Genomic DNA, 18,925 nt, shown 5'->3' on the forward strand with positions numbered 1-18,925 from the left:
AGCGGTTTTATTTTTTTGAATATTTTTCCAGCAGACCACATCCCCGCCCCCCGCTCGCGGTCCCCCGCCCCCCGCACATATACCCTGCACACACACACACACACACACACACACACACACACACACCCGGCGCGCACAGACAGACACGCTCCCTCCCTCCGGCGCGCTCTACCCCTCGCTCGCCAGCCCGCCCGCCCGCCGCGCACGCAGCCGGCCCCGGCTCCCCGCGCCCGGCGCCCCGCGCCCCGCCGCCGCCGAGCGAAGCCGGGCTGGGCTTGCAGCTGCTCATGGAGAAAGTGCCGGGCGAGATGGAGATTGAGCGCAGGGAGCGGAGCGAGGAGCTGTCCGAGGCGGAGAGGAAGGCGGTGCAGGCTACGTGGGCCCGGCTCTATGCCAACTGCGAGGACGTGGGGGTGGCCATCCTGGTGAGGTAGGTGTCACTCCGGCCCGGCCGAGCCCGGGGGAGGGAGGGCGGTAGCGGCTCCGGGCAGGGGCGGGTTCGGCCCGGGTCCGAGCTCCGGCGCCACCTTTCCAGCTGAAATTGGGGCCGGGCCTGCCCGGGTGCAGGCAGTGTGGGGCGCCTTGGGGCGGGCGAAGCCCTGGCTGAGCCAGTCCTGGCTCTGGGCGTGGGGCTAGGAACTAAGAGCCAGACACAGAAGGAGGGCACCTCGGTCCCCCTCCTCTCCCGGGCTTCAGAACTCCTGGCTCAGCCAGGCATGCCTTCCTCACCAGCGGCCCCAGCCACCCAACCCAACTGTCACAGACACATTTCAATGTGTGTGCTTCAACTGGGGACTCCCCATTTTAAAGGCAGGAAAACTGAGGCTCAGCCAAGAAGGGCGACAAAGAGGAGCAGACCCCTCTCCAGCTCAGCCCCTTTCTGTGTTCAAAGCCTCTTGGAAGGCTAGAGCCAGGGGCCAGAGAATAGAGGTCAGAAGGAGGAGGCCACTGGGGTCCGCTTTCCCAGCTGGCCCCTTCCTGCCCCTGGGCGGGCAGGGAGCTCCCAGGTGAGGCACAGGTGAGTAGAGAAGCAAATGGTCCCTGGGGTTCAATGCCTGCTGAGCTGAGGAGGGAAAGGAAGAAGTGTCAGGAGTCAGGGCTCCACCCTGGAACCAACACTTGAGGAGGAAAGGCCGTGTGTCTTGCGCTCAGGGGTTACTTGGGTCCCACGAGCCCCCAAAGTGACACTCTTTTACACATCTGCACACTGGTGGACACATTCCGTTGCTCTATAGTTAATGTCCCCAACCCCCACGAGCTGGTAACTGACTACAGCCACAGAATGATGCTCTCTTCCCACACACGCTGGTCCCTGGGGCCCCAGACCCACACTCACCACCCACCCTCTGTCAGCGGCAGAGGAGGGCGGCCGGGTCTCCGGACAGAGCGGGGCAGCCTTATTCTTTGGAGATGGGGTAAGCCCTTGCTTGTGGAAGGGAGAGTTGAGCTGCACGCCTGTCTCCCAGTCCTGGCCCCCAGCTCTGGCTCCTCTGTCTCCCTGATTCTCTCTCCTTTCTGCCTCCCCCGAGCCTGGGACCTACCCAGCTCCATATCGATATGCCCTGATGCCAACTTGGAAACAGATTTTGGAGGAAAAAGAGCAAGAAGCACTCTTGAGTTGGAGGAGGCTTCCTGAGGAAGGCAGCTCTTTGGGCAGCCCCGAGACCCAGAAACATCGCCGGGGGGGCGATGGTGGGGAGGCTAAGAGGGGGTTTCAGATCCTGAAGCCATCAGATATTCTGAGACAGCCCTGCACGTGGGAGCACCCACACCAGCACAGGTGGGTAGTGGAGTCCCATATGCGCCCGACTGCAGTCCCGGAGGGCAGCTCGTGGCCGTGTGTGTCGGCACACGCGAGCCCACCAGGCCTCAGGATGCACCCCGGTGCGCACATGGGTCACCGAGAGGAAGGGAGGTGGAGTCCTTGGAGATTTGCTGTCCCGACACCCTGCCATTTGTCAGGGAGGACGTGGAGGAGATGTGTCCAAGATCCAGCTCCTGGGGTACCACCCAGCCTCCGCGGGAATGGGGGGTGCAGAGGAAGGAACTGAACACTAAGGCCACGGCTGTTTCTGTCAGGATGTCAGGAGAGTCTGACATCTTGACAAGATCTTTCTCTCTGTGCCCCTGCAGTTCCCCATTCCTGACTCTTAGGGAGGCTGGGTTTGGGCGGGTGGCGGGGGCGGGGGGCATTTACCAATGTGCTCAGTGAGAGTTCCATAATGAATCCGAGAAGGCCTGAGATAGCAGGTAGGTCTGGCCTGCTGGTCAGCCCAGGCCACACTCCACCGGACCGACCTCTGTGTTGATGGGAGCCCAGGGCTGGCTCAGCTCCTCCCAGCCAGACCCCAGCCCCACCAGCCTCCCCTCCTGGGTCTCTTCCTGCTCCCTGCCTTCTGACCTGCCAGGTGGGGGAGGCTTGGTTAAAGGGGGGAAAGGGCAAGATCGGGTGTCCCAAAGGCCCCTCCCCAGATCCTGTGCCCCTCGGTTCTGTCACACCCCCCTCCCCAACTCACGCATATCCACAAGGACAGGCCCCAGTGAGAGCCTGAGACACTAGTCCTCTGGCCCATAGCTCCCACGTCCTCTCTCCCTGCTGGGCTAAAGCCAGCCAGTGCGCTCTAACCCCCCCCACCCCCAGGAGTTCACAGCTAGGAAGGTGGTGGCAGCAGCGGGCTGTGGTGGTGGTGGTGGTGGTGGAGAAGCTGTCTTGTCTTCGTCTTCCTTCGGGTCTGAGCCAGACCCCACACCTGCACTCCAACCAAGAGGGAACACCCATGCTCCGGGAAGCCTCCCCTCCCGGTTGTAACTCTGCCTCCCCCCTCACACTCAGACGAGCCTATTTCAGGCTCTGCTGGAAGCCCAGATGCCTCTGGGAGCTGAGAAACTCCCCAAGGCTGGCTGCCGAGGCTTCTCCCTGGCAGGCGGCACAGGCCCGGACCGGGAGCGTGGCAAGTGCCTGTGGAGCGGCCAGGGACAGAGGCCAGGATGAAGGAGCAGAGCACGCGGACCCCAGACTCCCCCAGTGCAGCAGTGGGCCTCCGTGGGACTGTCACTCCTCCGGGCCATCGCCTGGCCCTGGGTGTTGGGGCAGGAGACTCACTGAGTCCCAGGCCCCCGTCTCCCTGGCATAGCAGTCTCTCCAAGGCAGGATGGGGGGCGGGGGAGAGTCCCTCCTTCCCGGCCCTGCCACCCGCTCCGCAGGGCAGCTTTGGGCATCGATTCCTAAAACAGAACGTGGAGATAAAAACAGTCCCAACCTCAGGAAGCTGTTGCAGGATTCATGAGACCCCCTAGTAAGTGCTCAGTAGGTCTTCCCTTTAGCTCCTCATCGGTAAAGTGGGTATAATGCCTGCTTTGTCGTAACAATTCAATGAAATTACAAGTGGAGATGTTTTGCACATGGCAGCGCACCAGGCAAACAGCGATCATGGTTTTTACGGCACTGTGAGACGCCCAGAGCTTAAGCTACTTATTTAAGTCCAGACTGGGTTCGTCACATTTGTCCTTCATACAGGGCCCCTCCAGAACAACCCAATGTATTTTCGGACTCATTGCCTCATTTGTCCTCACCAGTATATCTGTGAAGTACCGAGCGGGAGGAACCCCTCTCACACTTGTGCAGACAGGAGGTTGTGAAATGGTTTGCCCAAGGTCACCCTTGGTCTCCACATGGACCGTGTCCTGGTCACTCCCCGGCCAGCAGCAGCTTTGTCGCCTGAAGGGATGGCCGGGGCCAGTTGCTCTCTCTGCATCTGTTCCAGCTCTCTGGCCAAAGGGCTGGTTTGGCCCATTATTAGTTTTCTCTGATCACAAAGGGGGGCACCTCAGACACCTGACAAACAGGTTGTCCCAAGACGTTCCATGCATGTTCTGAAGTTCTGATCGAATCTCTGCCTGCACCTCCCGCAACGTCTAGCTCTGGCTGGGAGAGGGAGTGCAAAGGTCATGAACGTCATCCTGCAGACCACAGGGCCCTGGGCTGAGGTGGTGGGTCAGAGGGTGTGTGAGAGCCAGGCCCCGCTCTTGGGCTGTGGGACCCAGTCCAACAGGCAGAAAGGGAAGAAGCAGTCAAAGGTGGTGGGGGGAACCCCTAATGGCCTTAAGGGGAAAGCAGTCACCCCAGGCTGGCCTGGGCGCTCAGGGGAGGCAAGTCCAACCTGAGAAAGAGTGAGGAAGACATCCCACCCACTGCGTGGAAAGAAAGAAAGGCTGGCCGGCTCAAGGAGTGTTTTACCAGCTAGAGGAAGGTGGCTGAGTTGGGACAGTTTGTAGGAAGCCTAGAATCCCTGCTTAAGGATTTTGACTTTGTCCAGTAGGCAATGGGGGGCCACTGAATGTTTTTGAGAATGAGAGTGACCTAATGAAAGTGATATCTGGGGGGGGGGGGGATTAGACAATCTCAGATCAACTGGAGAGAGGAGGAGAGAGCTAAAAAGACCTGCGGTCTGCCCCAGGATGTGCACAGGCTTCTTGGAGAAGCAAGATGTGCAGATGTGACGTAATGACAGAACCACACTAGGAGGGTAAGACCGGTCTGTAGCTCTAATTAAATCAGCCAATCAACATGTGCTACAGGCTGAGGAGGGAACAGACGGAGCCGGCAGGAGGACTGAGTCGCATTTCTTCCCTCCTTGCACTGGGTGACCTGAGCTGGGTCACTCGGGCTTTACTTTGCAAAGAGAGCGCTAACTTGATGGCGATAAAGGCTGGCATTTACTGAGCACCCCGTGTTCACACTGTGCTGAGGACCCCACCCGTGGTTTCTCAGTTCATCCTCATGGCAAGCTGGGAACAACCATGCCCATTGCATGGATGAGGATACTGAGCCTCAGAAAAGCAAAGTCTCTTGCCCAAGGTCGCACTGGCCCGAGATTCTAGAACTAGAGCTCCTACCCTCTCTGCTGGGACTGGAGCAGGGCTGGAAGGGTATGTAGGGTTTGGAAAGAAAGCCAGAGCAAGAAAGACAGAAGCCTGGGAGACAGAGCTGACAGTCTATGCAAGTGTGGCCGACGGAAATGGCCAGGACCTGGGTGGGGGGCTGCATGTAAGCCAGCTCGGCCAGAGGGGAGGTCTGTGTCTGAGGGACAGCTACACAAGGTGGTGAAAACACTTCTGGGTCCTGCCCCTCCAATCTGCACCCCCATCAACCTGGCCGCCTCTGGTGGGCCACGGCAGCCCCTGCTGCAGCGCTCACCCCCCTCCCCCCAGGTTCTTCGTGAACTTCCCGTCGGCCAAGCAGTACTTCAGCCAGTTCAAGCACATGACGGAGCCCCTGGAGATGGAGCGGAGCCCCCAGCTGCGGAAACACGCCTGCCGGGTCATGGGGGCCCTCAACACTGTGGTGGAAAACCTACACGACCCCGAGAAGGTATCCTCTGTGCTGGCCCTCGTGGGCAAAGCCCATGCCCTCAAGCATAAGGTGGAGCCCGTGTACTTCAAGGTATGTGGCTGGGTGGGCGTGGCCAGTCCACCACGGCCCTGCTGTGCTCTGGGAGCACTCCTGGGGCAACAGCGGTGACCACTGGACCGCCCAGCCTCTTCCCCCAGCGTGGCTGTGACAGGAAGGGGCGGCAGGATCGGGTGGGGGCTGGGTCTTGAAGCTGTCTGGTCCCCCAAGCTGCCAGGCTGTCATGTCGTGAATGATCCCCTTGGCCAAACTCTGGATAGAAGGGGTGCTGGGGGTCCTGGAGGTCTCGGGGGTGGGGCAGGGCACCCAGGCCCAGGAGTTTACTTTCCCCTCCTCCCTTTGCCCCCAGATCCTCTCTGGGGTGATTCTGGAGGTGATCGCCGAGGAATTTGCCAATGACTTCCCACCGGAGACGCAGAGAGCCTGGGCCAAGCTGCGTGGCCTCATCTACAGCCACGTGACCGCTGCCTACAAGGAAGTGGGCTGGGTACAGCAGGTCCCCAACGCCACCACGTGAGGAGGGGTGAGGGTGGGCCGGGCAGCCTCCCTGCCGTGTCCTCCCCTGCCCCCTGGTCTCCCACCTCTCCTGGGGCACAGGAGCTGAGTGCTGGGGTGGGAACACTTCCGGAGGCTGGGTCTGGGGTTTGACACGTTGAAGAACAGACACAATGGGAAAGGGCCGGGCCCCTACTACAGGCTGCTCAGAGCAGTGAGCCCCACACAAATTCTTCTAGAACAAGAGAGCACTCAGAGCCCCCCAAGCCCAAGGTCGCCCAGGGCAGAGAGGCTCTAAAAGGTTCCTGGCGGGAAGGCTAGCTCATTGGGCCCAGAGGCAGGCCAGGCTAAGTCCCGCCACTTCCTCCCTGGGTACCAATCACATGGGGCTGTTTTTCATCTCATGCCGACCAGTGCTCCGTCCTGCCTCTGCCTCAGTAGGGCTGGAGCCAGGAGAATCACGAGGATGTGTGCACACAGACGCACATGCCCCAGCCCACCAGGGGCCTGTGTGGGTATCACTACCACACATGCCATCAGCGGTGTTTACTTCTAGACTCACCCTGGAGGCCAGGTTCCCAGTTCTGGGGTGAGGGCCGGGGAGATGGGCTCGAGGAGGGTGGCCAGCCTCAGTGACTCCAGCTCACTCAGAGCACGAGGGGAGGGCTGGCCCCCAGACATGGTGGCTGGGAACACTCCGGCCTGCCTGGGCCCCCAAGGGGCAGGCAGCTCTGGGAGCTCAATGGAGGGGCGGAGGCAGAGCCGGAGTAGGAAGGAGGGAGAGGAGCGTAGGCGGGAATGGGAAGCAGGGGTCAGCCAGCGGCTCAGGACACGCGTTGTAGAGAAACATTCCCAGCAGTTTCCCATGGAAAAGGCGCGTCTCCTCCCTGGGCTCCAAGCTGGCCCATGGAGCCTGCCGGACCTCCGGCTCACAGGGCCTCCGGGCCCAGCTCTGGAGGAGGTCCCCTGAGGGCGACCTGGGGAGGCTGGGCCTTCTGACCTTTCTGCTGCTGACCACACCGGCCCCAGCTTGCTCTGGCCCCCTTCCCCCACATCGGCACCACCCCAGGAGAATAGAAACCTCGGGAACTTCTGGCTACAGCCAGGCAGGGACTCCAGATGTGCACAGCTGGGCCCCCGCCTGCCCCAGATCCCCGGGGGGACGGGAAGCAGGCAGAAGATCTTTACCTGCCAGAGGAGGTGCTGGCAGAGCCGGGAGAGCTGCCGGAAGTGGACAGAAGGGCCAGAGAGGGTCAATGGGGGGAAGGGGCTTGCCCTCCCACGCCTCTCCCCGGGCCAGCTCAGCTCTGGCTGCCAGAGATGAGTTTTGTTTACAGCCAGGAGACAAGACTTCCTGCTTCTAGAGAAAAGGGCTTTTTTACAGGGGCCTAGAGGGACTGGAGAGGGAGCAGGAGAGAGAGCTGGCCAGCGCCAAGTCCCAGTGAATCAGAAACACATGGACAGCGTTTCCCGACATGAAGCCCTGTCCCCTCCCCTGTCTTGCCCCAGCGGGACCCCTGGGACTTACATCTCACCAAATCCCAAACATTAAGAAGCCACCAGAATTTCAGTCTGCCCATTTGTGCTCCTGGTGGAGTGAATGGGCTGGATACAGAGGGGACTGGCTGCAGCCCTGCACCCATCTGGGCCTGGGCTCCTCGAATTTGGGTCTCCCCCCTGCCCACGGCCATGAAGTCATGGGGATTATCACCTCGTCCCTTTGCACATTTGGGCCCCCACCCCAGTCTCCTGAGGGCACGGGTGTGGACCCCAAGAAGGCGTGTCTTCCTGAGCCCAGGGCCTATAGACCCAACCTACTGCCAAGGTCCAAATGGGTTCAGATGGTGGGAGGGCATTACAGAGCAGAGTTCTAGAAGGCCTCTGTCTGGCTTCTCTTATCAGGGAAGCAGTGGTGGGCCAGAGGCCACTGTTTATTGAACTGTCTCTGCTTAAGGGTGTGTGTGCTTTTTTTTTTTTTTTTTGTGGGTGGGGAGTCGGGAGATTAGGGGGCATGATGGTGAGTGCAAAGGGGCTGTGTGTGCAGAGAATGCCTATGGGTCGCAAGAAGGGTACCCAGACAGGCCAACCAGAGAGGACACAGGTCTCAGAATTAATAGAAAAAGAGCTGATGTTTGAAAGGTTCTTTGCAGTTTGTGAAATGCGTTCACACAGTTGATCGTACTCCATTCTCAGACCTTAGTCACATGTTGGAGAGAAAGATCTGGGGTTCAGGTGGGCCACCTGGTTTGTCTGAGGTCACACAGCAGGTTCCTAGCCAAAGGGGGCTAGAACTTGGGTCTAGTGGGCTGCTTCCAGCTGCAGCGGGCTAGGTCTCCTGGCAGATAGTGTCCTGCTTTGTCGTCATCCCCTGACCCCTCTCCCCTAACCCCCACATTCCCTGGCCCCACCCCGTGCCCCTTGTAACCTCTTATCTCCATCTCCTATCTCGTCCACAGCCCACCGGCCACGCTGCCCTCTTCGGGGCCATAGGACCCCCTCTCTCCTCCCCCCTCCCAGGCAGCACCTTGAGCAGAAGGCCGAGTTCTGAAGACTCTCCTTGACCCTCCATTTCTGGGTGCCAAGGAAGCTGGAGGAATCCCTGACTCGTCTTCCCAGAAAGAGGCAGCCTCTGCCATGGCCACAGTCCCCACTGGAGCCGCCAGGAGGCGGCGCTGGCTGCCTGGATGCTGACCCCAGCTCAGTGGCCTGTGGGGGTGGGGGACGCTTCCTCCTTGAAGAGCTGGGCCCACTCTTCTTAGCTTTTCTACTCTCTGTCAGAGACCTAGCTGAGCAGCTGGCCGGGGTCTGGGGCAGGTCTGAGTCTCTGCAGACATAAGCTAGCCCCGTTTCTATCTGCCCGACCAGCATGAGGGTCCCCCACATCCCCTATCTAAAGCATCACGCATACTCATCTACCATATATACAGATATATTCTATATACAATCTATATAAAAAAATATATATATATATACATACATATCTATACTGTGTATCTACGGGGCCCAGAGGCACATACGAAGCCTTGGTTTTGCCCATCTGTGTGGGGGGCAGGGAGGGGTCCTGGTCATGCTTCTGGGCAGAGGACAGAGTATTCTGGCGGAGATGGGGGTCCCACCTCAGCACAGAGAGAATCTACGCCTGTGGGCAGGGTGAGGGGTGACCCGAGGGCCTGGGTGGGCAGGGTGGGGGTGACCCAGCTTGCCGGCAGAGTTCAGCCCATTCTCTGACCAGCTCCACACATTCCTGCTTTCCACTTCTAAGTAAAAAGGATTTGGCTCCCCCCCATCCCCCCCCCACCAAAGGATGTGGCTCCCTGACTTGCTCTAGCATGGGCAAGGGCAGACAGAGGGGCCAGCAGTGTGGGACTGGAGGACTGCACTGGGGGAGGGGCCCTGGTACAGAAACCTCGAATGCCAGCCCCATCTGCCTTTGCTGCTAGGAGCCCAGCGGGAGTGGGGCTCCACGCTGCTGTCAGTGATGACAGGCCAGATGCCTCCACCCCATCCTGGAGCTCTGCGGGCCAAGGGCCGACCGCCTTCTCTCCCTCCCTCCCGCCCCCCGCCCGGCTGCTGGCTGGCAGTCGGTCTTGTCCACCCATCTGGGTCAGAGTTGCTGGGGACCGCCCCCCATGTGTGCCCCTTCGTCACGTGTGCCATCCTCAAGGATGTCTGGCTAGTGTGGCTTCTGTGCCTGTGTCCCCTCCTGTCCCCTCCTCGTGCAGCCATGCGTGTAACTGCCTGTCCTTTTGTAGTTTCTGATGTTTGTAACCAGACCCAGCCGTGTCATTAAACAGACTCGCTCTTCCCGCGTCTGCGCCACTCATTCTGTCTTTTCCTGCCAGCTGCCGCTCGCCTCTGCCTCCCCTCTTTAGCTCAGGGCTCAAGCCTTTTCTTGAGAGCCACCCAAGGGCCCCCTCACCTGTGCCTCAGCCGTGGCTGGCCGTGGCTCCTCGGGGTTGGGGCTTACAACCGGAGTGGACGCCCTGGCCTGTTCACGCAGAAACACCGGGCTAGAGACTGGAAGCTGGGCTGGGGGGAGGGGGCTGGGGGGGGCAGGGAGGGTGTTTGTGCTTGTTTTTAAAAAGTCAAGGGGCTTTTAATCTTTTGGTCTGGAAATCTCCTCCCTGGGGAGGATAGGAAGGTGGGGGAGGAATCAGGGAGAGATGTTCAGGAAAATGGGCCCTGCTGGTCTGATGCTTCAGGGAGAGCGCCCGGGATTGGGCACCCACCTGCCAGACCTGAGCACTGGGCATCCCACATGGTGAGGGGAGCGAAGTTTCCAGAAGCGCCCGGCCGAGGGTGTTTGAGAAAGGAAGTCTGCTTGTACCACCTGAAACCTCCAGCACCTTCCCTGAGCTCTCAACTGCCAGACCCCCTTCCCAAGCCCTGGGTCCCGCACCCCCCAGCCTCAGGCCAGCCTGCCCCGCCCCCACGTGCAATGGAGGCCCTAGCCAGAGCATCAACGTCCCAAGGAGGGACCAGGAGGTCACCACACCCGGGCGGGCCACAGGAGAAGCAGGAAGCAGCCTCCGCTCTGGGGAGGACTCCGGGCTGCCTGGGAAGATTCAGTGGACGTGCGGGCAGTCTCGGCTCTCAGACCGTGAACTCCTCGGATGCCGGCTACACCTTCAGCTCCTGGGCCTGCACAGCAGAGGTGCTCAAGAGAAATCCAAAGAATAAATGAATACCACTCATAGAAAGCAAGCCCAGCACCTGGGGCCAAGAGGGAGCTGTGTGAACGAGGCATAAGCGCACAGTGGAGAGGACAGCAACTTCTCGGCCTTTCCACGGAGGCGGTGCTGCAGGATAGAGCGCTGGACTCTGGAGCCAGACTGCCTTCTAACGCTGTGTGACTTTGGGCAAGTCGTTTAGGCTTTCTGAGCTGCACGGTCACCTCTAATTTAAAATAGGAGCGAAAAATAATAAAGTAAAATAAATAAAATAGGAGTGAACAAGGCAGGTATCAGGAGGAGGAGGAGGAAAGCCAGCCACAGTACTGGGGACGTGGGCATGCTCCAGACAGAGTGACTTGACTGTCAGGCCATCGGAAGCAGCAAATAGAGGGAGGAGAAAGGGTGGGCTGGCCAAGACCAGTCTTGAGAGAGGAGGGGCAGAGATGGAAAGAGGAAGGCAGTGAATGAAGGAGGGAAATGCAGGAAGCAGGGCAAAGGACAGGGAGATGGAAGGGGGTGGGGGAGGGGGCTGCCCCCATCCTAGGCTGGTGGCCCGGGTGAGCTCAGGCTGAGCTGGAGCCAGAGGGCTGGGGACTGCAGGAGCTGTGAGAGGAAAGGGGGCATCTGTAGGCGGGGTGGGAGGAGCCTCTGGGAAGAAAGACACCCCCCTTCAATTTAGCTGGCTTAATGGCAAAGGAGCCTCTCAAGCGGGCAAAACTGGAATCATTCTGGAATGTGGCCCTTGGGAAAGTTTATCTCTGCTCCCCACCCTCCGACAGGGGATACAGGCAATTATCGACTCCCCCAGTCCTGGGCCAGAGATGCTGCTGGGTGGGGATGGGGTGGGGGAGGGACAAGTCCGACCATGGCCAGCTGGGCAGGGTCCACGTGTCCCCAGTGGGCTATCCCCAGGGTGGGGGAGCAAGGTCTGGGCTTTCGTGCTTTACACTCAGGGATAGCCTTGTCGCTGAAAAGCTAAGCAACTGGGCCAGGTCCCCCTGGCTTGCTTGGGCTGTGAGTGATGGGGTGTCAGGAATGGGGGCTGCCCAGGCTGCGGCTCCTCCCTGGCCAAGCTGTCCGGGCCATGCAGCCCCACAGCGCCCCCTGCTGGCCCCTGGGCGGGACCCTCAATGGGAGGCTGAGGACCGTGCCAGCAGCCACCTTCCCTTCCTCCTTCCCTTACCTGTGGGCCCACCTTCCCTCCTCGCTTTCAAGGACGTATCCTGAGGCAAAAAGGGGAAATATGAGCCCCCATACCTATTTATGAAGATATCCTCCCATATTCTGAACCAAGGAAAAAGTTAAGAGATGCTCTATTTAAAAACCAGACTGTATATGAGCGCCATGCCCGGGTTGTTGGTTCCACTCTGTCAACACTTACAAACTCGCTCATTTCTGGCGGCTCCCGCTGTCCCTCAGCTTGTGCCATCACTCCAACCTCCGCCTCGTGGCCACACGGCCTTCTCCGAGTCGGCCTAAACCCAAGATGATCTCATCTCGAGATCTTGAACTCAATTACATACTCAAAGGCCTTTCTCCAATAAGGCAGGTCCCCAGTGGACATGAATTTGGGGGCCTCCACTCAGCCTGCTACGCCCGTAAAGGGAGGAAGGAGCCACGGAACAAGCAGGGACCCACCGTGACCGCGCGCCCACAGCCTGCTGCTGCTCCTATCAACCAGACGCTGGCGGGGCCTTGCTGGTCTGGCCGGGCCCTGCTCCAGGAACTGTCCATCCTGCGGGGAGGAAGCACTTGGTAACGAATGTATGAACAGTGGGGTCATTTCAGACCAGTGAGGACAGAGTCTTGGGGGCAGGAGGGAGCACCTCTAGGTGGGCCTCTTCTGTTCTCCTCCAACACCCTCAGAGATGCACCTCATAACCCCATTTTATGACCCAAGAGCTGGAAGCAGTTAATGACTGGCCCACAGTCACGGGGCAAAGCAGGAACCCCAGGCTGACCCCACGGTCTGAGCCCCGCGCCCCAACTCCTACCATTAGCAGAGAGATGCAGAGTGAAACACACAGAGCAGAAAAAAAGGAGTCCTCACCCCTGGCTTGGCCTCCTAGCCACTCTCCTGCTTTCACAGTCTGTCTCTACTCAGCACCGGGCAGTGCTCTCTCCAATCTTGTCGGCCCCAGCACAGACCTTCCAATGGCCGCCAGGTCCCAGATAGCCCTCTGGGGTCTAGAAGGCCCTAACTATAAAAGGAGCAGCTGATACTGGGGGAGGTTGATGAAGCCCAGAAGGGAGCTGGGATCTGAGACTGTGGGGAGAGGTGGCAAGGCCCCACAGAGGTTCAGGGAGAGAGTGTGTCTGCAGACCTAATGTTCTGTTTCTCATTCCTGAACCGAGATCAGGGCTGATGGTGGGGGCCCAGGTGTTCCGAGGGGGAGGAGTGGTGAGATCCAGGCTCTGCATTCACTTCTACGTCCCCTCTGGGCGTAGAAAAGACTTCGGGAGCCTGAGGAAGAAAAGTTCCTCTGAAGAGCTTTTGTGGAGCACCTGGGTGGCTCAGTCGGCAAAGCGTCTGCCTTCGGCTCAGGTCATGATGCCGGGGTCCAGGAATCAGGCCCCTATCAGTCTCCCTGCTTGGTGGGGATCCTGCTTCTCCTCCTTCTGCCCCTCACTCACGCTCTCTCTCAAAGAAAGAAATAAAATCTTAAAAATAAAAAAAAGAACAGCTTTTTCATTTCTCGGGACAGAGGGCGGGCAGCACTATTTCAGACTGGTGTCCAGAGACCCGTGCTGGTCCGGACTCCCCCTGCCTTACTGCGTGACCCTGGGCTAAGCCCCAGTTACGGCAGCCCAAGACGCGGCCAGGGGACCGCTGGGGCCCACGGGCTCTCGAACTGTTCCTTTTTGTGCTGAGCCCAGAGTCTCCCCTGGGAGTTATTTCCAGGCGCCCCAAGGATCTGAAAGCCTAGAGGTGACTGGCACCTGCCCCGCAAGTGCAGCAGAGAAAGTGCCTGGGGAGCCCGAGACAGCTTGTTGGTGGCAGCAAGCAAGGAAGCTTTCAGAGATTAATAGCATCATGTAAAAAAGACTCTGGAAGGGACTTCCACTGGCCAAACTGGAGTAGGCTCTGTGCCCAGCATGGAGCCCAACGCAGAGCTTGTGTTTGCAACCCTGAGATCAAGACCTGAGCTGAAATCAAGAGTACAACCAGCATTCTTCTGTAAAGCAGAGCGTTCCTTCCCCCAAAGTGGGGCTATTTGGTTACTTTGAAACACAGTTCCTACTGATAATACAGGATAGATGCTTGAGATTTTCCCTTTCTTCACCCTCCCCCTTTCTAAAAAGTAATCTCTACACCCAATGTGGTGCTTGAACTCACAACCCTGAGATCAAGAGTCACACGTTCTACCGACGGAGCCAGCCAGGCACCCGCCACCAATTTTCAAAGTAAGATACTGGTTTAACAAATGCCCCTCGGTCGGGGGGGGGGGGTCCCAAGAGTTTCTCTGATTTCTTCCATGTAAGTTTCTCAGGAGCACACGACTTTTCATGATTCCCGTGTATTTCAATCATCTACAATCATTTTTCTTTTCTTTTCTTTTTTAAAAAGATTTATTTATTTATTTATTTATTTATTTGAGAGAGAGAGAGAGAGAGCATGATCAGAGGAAGGGGCAGAGAGAGAGGGAGAGAATCTCCAGGGGACTCAAGCGTGGAGTCTCAAGGCTCAATCCCATGACCCCAAGATCATGACTTTAGCCAAAATTGAGTCTGACACCTAACTGAGCCACCCAGGAGCCCCTACAATCATTTTTCTTTTTGATGCTCAGACTGTTTCAGTTTGGCCAGTGGGAGTCCCTTCCAGTTGGTTCCTGGGCCCTTTTTACATGATGCTATTAATCTCTGAAAGTTTCCTTGCTTTCTGCCACAAACAAGATGTCTCAGGCTCCCCAGGCACTTTCTCTGCCCCAGACCCAGAGCCCACTGTTTCTCAGGGGAGCCCTGGTTCCTTTGGTGGTGCCTTCTGTTTAGACACTGAGATCTGGACGCTAGGGGTCATCATAGTTGTAATTTGCCTTTTCTCCCAATTATTGGTGGGCTTGGGGATCAGGTATATTCACTGACCATTTTCACTAATACTTTGAATGATCTGTTCTTATTCTTTATCCAATATTCCTCTTATGTTATAATTTTTTAAAGTTTTTTAAAGATTTTATTTATTGGAGAGAGAGAGCAGAGAGAGAGAGAGCGCGAGAGCACGAGAGAGGGGAGGAGGGGCAAAAGGAGAAGCAGGCTCCCCAGTGAGCAGGGAGCCCAATGCGGGGCTCGATCCCAGGACACTTAACCGACTGAGCCACCCAGGTGTCCCTTAAAGATTTTATTTTTAAGTAATTTCTACACCCAATGTGGGGCTCGAACTCACAACCCGAGATCAAGCGTCACATGCTTCCCTGACTGAGCCAGCCAGGTGCCCCTCTTATTTTGTAATTTTAAAATTGATGGGTAGGACCTCTTTTTTAGTTTCTGGATATTGATCCTTTGTCAGTTACAACTACTGGAAGTCGTTTCTCCCATTTGCTTGGCTTCTCACTTTGTGGAGGGCATCTGTTATGGTACAGATGTCTACAGCTTTCATATCATCAGATCTGTCAATCTTTTTGTTTATGGCTTCTGGATGGTGCTTCTAGGGTGGGGGGTCTTCCTAGGGAGGCCTCAGCTCCTCAAGGTTAACTAAATTGCCTGCTAAATTATAACTCATCAAACAGCCAGTTAGGATGCCCCAGAGGAGGTCTGATAGTGGATCAAGAGCAGCAGGTGCAAGGAGCAGACTGCTGGGAGGGAAGCAGAGATTTCAAGGTCACCATGGGGAGAGGAGACAGCACCAGGAAGAGATGGAGCTGAAAAGCATCTTAGGGCCCCAAGAGCCTGACCACATCAGCCTCTGGACACTGGACGCCCCAACGTTTCATCTGGGTGGTAGGAAGCTCTTAGGGTACCTGGGGTCTTGTAGCTCATGAGCACCCAAATAGAGGGTCTCTGGTGCCCCTTCCTGAGCGTGACCTTCTTAAAGGAGGGCGGGATGGCAGAGCGAATTTACATAGGCTTTTGCATCTTACTAATGCCGATAAGCCCTCTTAAGAGTGAGCTTGTGGCCTTAATGGCTGTGGTATTCAGGTGGGGCTGCCAGGTTTTCTGGTGAGAAAGCAGGCAGAGGGAGCAAAGATGAATCATGCCTTCTCCAGGTTCCCTAGACCAGGTGGGGCTCGTTGGTGAAGTACCCCTTATCACCACTAGGTGGCAGCTCTGCACCGTCAATACCAGCTGCCAGGGCCCAACCAGATACTGGCTCCCTTCTCTCAAAAATCCCTCAACTTCACCTGCCCAAGCTCTCTTTCTTGACTTTGCCCCACCTAGAGCCCGTGGGTGGGGAGGTAAACCCAGAACATAAATGGAGAGGACATCTGAGGCCCTGGGTCAGCCAAATTCTGGACAGAGGGGATGACTTTCTGATCCCTCTTCTTCACTCAGGTCCCCAGCCTCTTTCCCTTACCTCTGACCTGGACCTTTGCAGTCGCCTCTTCCGTAGCCGGGCTACCTTTGCCAAACCTGTCTGTCCGAAGCACAGACAGAATGATGCTTCTGAAATACGGGTATGGTCCACGATGGCTGGAAAGAAAATGGGCCTTGGGTGCAGTAACCAGCTCTGCTCTCCAGCAGCTGTGTGGCCTTGGGCACAGCCCTAAACCTCTCTGAACCTCGACAAGAAAGTCAGCATCTCTTCATTCAATAGAGCTTCATTATGTGTTCTAAATTTCTTTGAATCTCAGCTAATAAAGAGACCCCTAATATTTGACTCCCCTGGACAAACAGAGGGACATCCTTCAAAGGTATATTATCAGAACCTTTTTGAGTTTGCTAACTTATGACTTCAGATCCCTTTGCCCTTTTCTTCTGGGGGTCACAATGTCTCACCTTCTTGATCTGAATGTTGTGACGGGGTCTCGGGATTGCTCGGACATGAAAGAAAGCCTATCATTCTCCTGTGTTGGGAAGCTGGTCGTGGTTGCTCTCTTCCCCAGCCTTCCTGCAAAGCAGTGTTTACAAAGGACAAAGGGTTCTCATTTTAAAACTCTGAGCGTGTGGTCTTTATTCCACAAAGCCTGTTTCCTCATCTATAAAGCTTGGCTTGCCTACCCTGCAGGATTGCGGTCAAGATTAAAAATGTAACCATGTTTATGAAAGCACTTTTCAAAGAGTAAAATAGTAGATGCAATTTTCCAGTTTAAAAACACCCCACTGCTTACGGAAGAATAAAAACACCTCTCCTGACCTAGCAGAGCCTCCAGCACACGCCTCCTGCCTCCCCACACTTGTTGCCCATCAGCCTCCCAGCACGTCCTGGGATGCAGCCAAACCAGTGTCCAGAAGCTCCCGACCATAACCAGGGATTCCTCACTCCTGTGTCTTTGTTCTTGTCCTTCCCACCAGCAATTCCTTTCCTCATCCCTCCCTGTCAAGACCCTCCTGACACCTTTAGGCTAATTTTGTTTAAAGATTTTATTTATTTATTCAAGAGAGCGAGAAAGAGGGGAGTGCGGGGGTGGGGGAGCTGCAGAGGGAGAAGCAGACTCCTCGCTGAGCAGGAAGCCCGATGTGGGGCTCGATCCCAGGACCCTGGGATCATAACCTGAGCCGAAGGCAGACGCTTCCCCTCCTGAGCCACGCAGGCGCCCCCCCCCAAGCTAATTTTAGAAAAGGTTTAGACTGTGTTTTCTGTAAGTGATAAAAGTAATACAGGCACATGGTATGAAATGAAAAGCAAGTGTCCGACCCGCTCCTCTCCACTACTCTCCCATGCAGGGTCACCCCACACACGCACTTCCGGAATGTTTGTGGATCTACCAGAAAACGCATGGAGGTTCTCGTTAAATGCAGGTAAATGGAGTTATGTTGCACATGCATCTTTGTTCTTTTCACTTCACGTATCCCGGATGTATTCCGCACCAGCACACAGGGTTGCCTAACTGCTTTTAACAACTGTGTAACGTGACCGCAAACTCTACCCCTGGTCTGTTTGACGCCCTTCCACCCTCCGGCGGCACAGGGGTCTGGAGCTGCCGCCAAGGCCACGATCAGCATCCCTGCACCTTCATCGGTGGGCAGTGTGCTGTGTTCCTGGGGGACAAATCCCTGACGTCCATCACCACCCTGAGTCCCTCTCCTCCTGGGGGCTCCTACAGTTTTCCTTGGCATGCCAGGGCTGACCCCATGGCTCAGGTTTCTGGAGCATTGCTGGAGTCTAAAGTCAGATTGTGACTTGGCTCAAACCCCAGCTGCTCCACTTCATCCTCCGCTGCCTCGGTCTTCCCATCCCTAAACTGGAGATGATCATAGCGGTACTGCTGCTGAGTTGTCACAAGAGTTGAGATAACACATTACAGCCCTTCCATCAGGCTGCCCTCACCCTTCCTCTTATAGCCGCTGTGTACTTCCACCTCCACACTGAGCCCCAGCTCTTTGCACACAGGCCCTGGTATTGTTCCTCTCTGTGCCCACAGCCCCCAGGGATGTGGTGGGTGCACAATAAGTGGTCCTTGCATTTGCTCCTGGGGAGCAACCCTCCAGCTTTGGCCCTTTCCCCACCCCCAAATCCTGGGGGATGGGGAGGAGGAGGGATGCCTTCCTCTGGATAACCCCCAGCAGTCGGGAGCCCCTCCTCCTCTTTTCACTTCTTAACCTCCCACCCCCATTCCACTCAGGAGCTCTGTAAGGGGCCAGGGTCTTGGCCGTCCCCTGAGACCAACAGGACTGCCTGATTCTGGTCCCACAGGTCCAGACCCCTCCCCCCAAACAGAGTCTCCCTTCAAACTCTGCTCCTCCAGGCAAAGGTGGAAGGGCAAGATAAGAGCCTCCGGGGCTGAGAAAGGGGCATGCAGACCTTGGAGTTCCTCCCAGCTCCACTGGCCACAGTTTTGTCTAGGCCAAAGGGGGAGGCCAAGCCAAGTCCTCTTCCTGCTGAGGAGGAAGAAGAGTCCACCTGGGGAGCGAGACTTGGGCCGAGGGGCCGGCCGGAAGGGCAGAAGGATGGAGTGGCCCAGTGCCAGCAGGGGTTAGCCGGCACACCACACTGGGCACCCACCCAGTCCACACCCAGCCCACACCCACCCTGGAGGGAATTGGGCGGATCCTGTCATTGCCTTTAGGAGGGTGGAGATTCACCAATTTTGGCCGTGGCCACAGCGCTGTTGCAGGTAGGACCCCACAAGTATGGGTGCCTGAGGGGCAAGGGAGAGCAACCCCAGGGGAGCCGCTTAGCTAGGGAGAGGCTGGACCACAGGGAGATCAAGAATCAGAGGCCAGCTTCTCTGGGCTGAGAGGGAGTAGAAAT

General features: G+C 57.2%; 1 protein-coding gene across 2 annotated transcripts; it reads left to right on the top strand.

Annotated features, from left to right (window-relative positions):
• Window positions 1–109: 109 nt before the first annotated feature.
• On the top strand, window positions 110–9,715 carry CYGB (cytoglobin). 2 transcript variants are annotated; one of them, XM_045814435.2, is made up of 4 exons: window positions 110–430; window positions 5,212–5,443; window positions 5,760–5,933; window positions 8,362–9,715. In XM_045814435.2, exons 1-3 carry the CDS (start codon window positions 288–290, stop codon window positions 5,925–5,927), a joined length of 543 nt encoding a protein of 180 aa, XP_045670391.1. In that variant the 5' UTR covers window positions 110–287; the 3' UTR covers window positions 5,928–5,933; window positions 8,362–9,715. The 2 variants fall into 2 exon arrangements, with proteins under 2 accessions (XP_045670391.1, XP_045670390.1); XM_045814434.2 differs by having other exon boundaries at window positions 193–430; window positions 5,760–5,923.
• The last annotated feature ends 9,210 nt before the right edge of the window (window positions 9,716–18,925 follow it).

The sequence above is a fragment of the Ursus americanus genome, chromosome 23, assembly GCF_024610735.1.
Source record: "Ursus americanus isolate L20-20 chromosome 23, mUrsAme1.1.p, whole genome shotgun sequence".
In the NCBI taxonomy this organism is placed as follows: domain Eukaryota; kingdom Metazoa; phylum Chordata; class Mammalia; order Carnivora; family Ursidae; genus Ursus; species Ursus americanus.

Excerpts from the sequence above, each read along its gene's own strand:
- CYGB (XM_045814434.2), top strand. The coding sequence starts at position 288 with ATGGAGAAAGTGCCGGGCGAGATGGAGATTGAGCGCAGGGAGCGGAGC. Across the intron at positions 431-5,211 it reads GGGGTGGCCATCCTGGTGAG|GTTCTTCGTGAACTTCCCGT; the intron begins GTAGGTGTCACT and ends CCCTCCCCCCAG. Across the intron at positions 5,444-5,759 it reads TGGAGCCCGTGTACTTCAAG|ATCCTCTCTGGGGTGATTCT; the intron begins GTATGTGGCTGG and ends CTTTGCCCCCAG.